The sequence below is a fragment of the Coffea arabica genome, chromosome 6c (assembly GCF_036785885.1).
Source record: "Coffea arabica cultivar ET-39 chromosome 6c, Coffea Arabica ET-39 HiFi, whole genome shotgun sequence".
NCBI classification, from domain to species: domain Eukaryota; kingdom Viridiplantae; phylum Streptophyta; class Magnoliopsida; order Gentianales; family Rubiaceae; genus Coffea; species Coffea arabica.
This window is the reverse complement of record NC_092320.1, coordinates 60,123,577-60,127,983: the sequence shown is the minus strand read 5'-3', so window position 1 is coordinate 60,127,983 and position 4,407 is coordinate 60,123,577. Positions and strand designations below refer to the sequence as shown.

The 4,407-nt window shown below is 43.5% G+C and overlaps 1 protein-coding gene across 1 annotated transcript; it reads left to right on the top strand.

Moving 5' to 3' along the window:
- The first annotated feature begins 527 nt into the window (after window positions 1-527).
- LOC140008869 (uncharacterized) lies at window positions 528-3,987 on the top strand. The gene is made up of 4 exons (XM_072053772.1): window positions 528-1,907; window positions 1,992-2,036; window positions 2,160-2,691; window positions 2,939-3,987. The coding sequence occupies exons 1-4, from the start codon at window positions 528-530 to the stop codon at window positions 3,985-3,987; spliced, it is 3,006 nt and encodes a 1,001-aa protein (XP_071909873.1).
- The last annotated feature ends 420 nt before the right edge of the window (window positions 3,988-4,407 follow it).

The window sequence follows — 4,407 nt, the reverse complement described above, 5'->3', positions numbered from 1 at the left end:
CTATCTTGTAGCTGCATCACCTGCTATATTTTAGCAAACGACCCAAAAAAAAAATATTTCCAGCAAAGCAAAAGGACCACTTTCCTTGTCGGTTAGAGTTTTTTTTTTTTTTTTTAGTGTCGTTCTTAATTTTTTTCAGCTTTTGTGTCAATTCCTTTTTCAGTTTTTATTCGTGAATATATTCTACCACTCCATCCTTAGTGTCCTAATTTTGTTTTCCAAGAAAATCTCCACTCTTACGAACCTCAAATTCTAGCGTGAACTTGATTTTTTGAGCTACACTTGAGCACTTGAGGAATTCTACTTTCTTCAGGGTTTGCAAGGGGCTGTGAGAAATTTTGGTGAGCTCATTAGAGTGATCTAAGTGACCATACACGAGTGTGAGAGTATACACTTAGGGAGTGAAGTGAGGGAAAAAAAAAAGGGAGACAAACGTTTCTTTCTCCTTTTTCCCTTTCTTTGCTACTAACCCTTGCAGGCACACTTGAGACTTCATGTCTAGTAGCAACGAAGGAGTATCCCGTCCCATGGACTTTGAACAGATGATGGAGCAGATGGAGAGGCGTTTCCAACGCATGCTAGAACCCATTCAAGATGAGTTGCTACAACTCCGAGCGTCTGGAACACCAAAAACTTCTAAGTCCACACGAAGGCGAAGAGACGTGGAGTCGTCCGATGGTTCCAATAATGATGAAGATGATGAGGAACCTCGAGTTCGACCAAGGCAAAGGAACCAGACTGGACCTGCCGATGTATTCAAGGGAATCAAGATGCAAATCCCTGAGTTCAAAGGACGGTCTGATCCCGAGGCCTTTCTCGAATGGTTATCCAAGATCGAAATGGTCTTTTCTTGCCAAAACTACACCGAGGTGCAAAAGGTGCAATTGGCCACTATGGAATTTACTGAGTACGCTATGGTTTGGTGGGACCAAATCAAGAAGTCTAGAAGGAGAAATGGTCTACCTGAGCTCGTTCCATGGCCCGAGCTTCGAGCCATGATGCGCACCCGCTTTGTACCTGGACATTACACTAGGGATTTGTACCATCGATTACAAACCTTGGTCCAGGGCAACCGGAGTGTGGATGAGTACCACAAGGAGATGGAGATCCTAATGCTTAGAGCGGATGTACAGGAGGATCCTGAAGCCACCATGGCGAGATTCTTGAGCGGGTTACGACCCGATATTGCTGAACGAGTGGAACTTCAACATTATATGGAGTTGCATGAGCTTGTAGACAAGGCTATTAAGGTCGAGCAAAGGCTCAAGAGGAGGGGTACCACTCGATCGAATTTCGGCAAAACCACCTACTCCACCAACCACCCATTCCAACCAAGGAATGATCCTCGGCCTTCACCAAATGCTCATACTCCAAAGCCGAGATTCGAGGGAGGTAAGGTGGGCAACCCTAGTTTTAGTAAGCCGCCCTCTTCTACTCCAAAATTCGAGGAGCCTAGGGCACAAACTAGGGCTCGTGATACTCGATGCTTCAAATGTCAAGGTAGAGGCCATATTGCTAGTCAATGTCCCAATCAAAGGACTATGATTATGATGCAAAATGGCGAGATCGTGAGTGAGGACGAAGGCGAGTACGAAGGCATACCACCCCTTGAAGGAGGTAGTGATGGTGAGTCACCAAATGAAGAGGAGTTTAGTGCACCCGAGGGTCACTTTGGGACCGCCTTGGTTGCAAGGAGAGCATTGACGGCACGTGTTAAGGAGGACGAGCTTCAACGGGAGAACATCTTCTACACTAGGTGCTTCGTCAACCAAGCACTTTGTAGTGTGATTATTGATAGTGGGAGCTGTACAAATGTGGCTAGTTCACTCATGGTGGACAACTTGAAGCTGCCTACGAGGGATCACCCGCGACCCTACAAACTCCAATGGCTCAACAATTCTGGGGAGGTTCGAGTAACCAAATAGGTTCTTATATCCTTTCAAATTCATAAATATACTAATGAAGTATTATGTGATGTAGTTCCTATGCAGGCTAGTCACATTATACTAGGTAGGCCGTGGCAGTTTGACAGGCAGGTAACTTTTGATGGTGTGACTAACAAGTATAGTTTCTTGTACAATAGTAAGAAAGTCATCCTAGCTCCCCTTTCTCCAAAACAAGTGCATGAGGACCAATTGAAATTGCAATAAGAGTTTCAGAAGTATAGTGCAAAAAAGAAAGAAAATGAGAAAGCCGGGGCAAAAAAAGAGAGGAAAAAGGCTTTAGATAGCTTGGCAAGTGAGGTAAAACCCGAGGGAAAACAAATGCTCCTGATAAAAGCCAAGAAAGTGAGGAAGTTAATGAGGGATGAGCAACCGCTTCTTATGCTTGTTAGCAAAGAAGTAGCTCAGAATGTGCATGACCTTGATACTAACTTACCGCTTGAGGTTAAGTCTCTTTTGCAGGAATATGCTGATATCTTTCCTGATGACATACCAAGTGGATTACCACCGCTTAGAGGCATTGAGCACCAAATAGACTTCATCCCTGGAGCTTCGTTGCCAAATCGCCCAGCTTACAAGAGCAATCCGGAGGAAACTAAGGAGTTTCAAAGGCAAGTGGACGACTTGCTTGGCAAAGGATGGGCACGTGAGAGCTTAAGCCCGTGTGTTGTCCCAGTCATTTTGGTGCCCAAGAAAGATGGTACGTGGAGAATGTGCATTGATTGTAGAGCCGTAAATGCCCATCACGGTAAAGTATCGCCACCCTATACCTCGCTTAGATAACATGCTTGATGAGTTACATGGGGCTGTGTTCTTTACCAAAATTGATCTCAAAAGTGGGTACCATCAAATTAGGATTAAGGAGGGAGATGAATGGAAAACTGCCTTCAAAACTAAGTATGGCTTGTATGAGTGGTTAGTGATGCCTTTTGGGCTAACTAATGCACATAGTACCTTCATGAGGTTAATGAATCATGTTCTGCATCCATTCTTAGGAAAATTTGTGGTAGTTTACTTTGACGATATCTTAATTTATAGCAAATCTTATGATGAACACCTAGAGCATATTAGGGCTGTTATGGATGTACTTCGAAGAGAGAAGCTCTATGCCAATCTCAAGAAGTGCAATTTTTGCACTAACGAGCTTGTGTTCCTAGGGTTTGTTATAAGTGCGCAGGGAATAAAGGTGGATGATCAAAAGGTGAAAGCTATTCAAGAGTGGCCAACACCAAGGTCTGTGGGTGACTTTCGCAGCTTCTATGGTCTTGCGGGTTTTTATAGGAGATTCGTGAGGGACTTTAGCACTATTGCTGCACCCTTGACCCAGTTGATCAAGAAGAATGAGAACTTCCATTGGGGAAATTCTCAAGAACAAGCCTTTCGCGCTTTAAAGCACAAACTCACACATGCACCTGTACTTGCTTTACCTGACTTTTCTAAGACATTTGAAATTGATTGTGATGCTTCAGGTATTGGAGTTGGAGCTGTGTTGAACCAAGGAGGAAGACCTATTGCCTACTTTGGTGAGAAACTCAATGGGGCTGCACAAAACTACTCAACTTATGATAAAGAGTTGTACGCCCTCATTCGAGCACTACAAGTTTGGCAACACTACTTAAGACCTAAGGAATTCATGATACACACTGATCATGAGTCCCTTAAATACCTTAAGGCCCAGCACACCTTGAGCAAAAAGCATGCAAGGTGGATCGCATTCATGGAGTCCTTTCTGTACGTGATTAAATACAAGACTGGTAAGTCTAATGTAGTTGCGGATGCACTCTCACGAAGGTACTCTCTACTCACTTCCTTAGATGCTAAGTTGTTAAGGTTTGAGCTTATTAAAGACATCTATGCACAAGATAGTGATTTCGGTGAACTTTACCTTTCTTGCAAACACACTGGGCAAGGTAAATTCTTCATTTCCGATGGTTACTTGTTTTATGCCAATCGGCTTTGCATCTCACATGGATCCATACGAGAATCCCATTCGGGTGGCCTTATGGGACATTTTGGGATTGATAAGACTCTTGTCATGCTGTAGGAGCACTTCTATTGGCCGCACATGAGGAGAGATGTTGCACGGGTGGTGGAGCGATGCTTAGCTTGTAAGAAAGCTAAATCCAAGGTACACCCGTATGGCCTTTACACCCCGTTACCTATTTCTAGTGCACCATGGGTTGACATTTCTATGGATTTTATACTTGGTTTGCCTAGATCCAAGTATGGCCATGACTCCATTTATGTGGTTGTTGATAGATTCTCTAAAATGGCATATTTCATTGCTTGTCATAAAACAGATGATGCATCTCATATTGCTAATTTGTTCTTTAAAGAGATTGTGAGATTGCATGGCATTCCTAGGACCATTGTATCTGATAGAGATGTTAAATTCCTGAGCTATTTTTGGAAGACACTCTGGTCTAAGTTAGGCACCAAATTGCTATTCTCTACTGCTAGCCAC

Coding starts and splice junctions, on each gene's coding strand:
- LOC140008869 (XM_072053772.1), top strand. CDS start 528: ATGGACTTTGAACAGATGATGGAGCAGATGGAGAGGCGTTTCCAACGC. Junction 1,908..1,991: donor GGCTCAACAATTCTGGGGAG/GTTCGAGTAACC, acceptor GTTCCTATGCAG/GCTAGTCACATTATACTAGG. Junction 2,037..2,159: donor CGTGGCAGTTTGACAGGCAG/GTAACTTTTGAT, acceptor TAAGAGTTTCAG/AAGTATAGTGCAAAAAAGAA.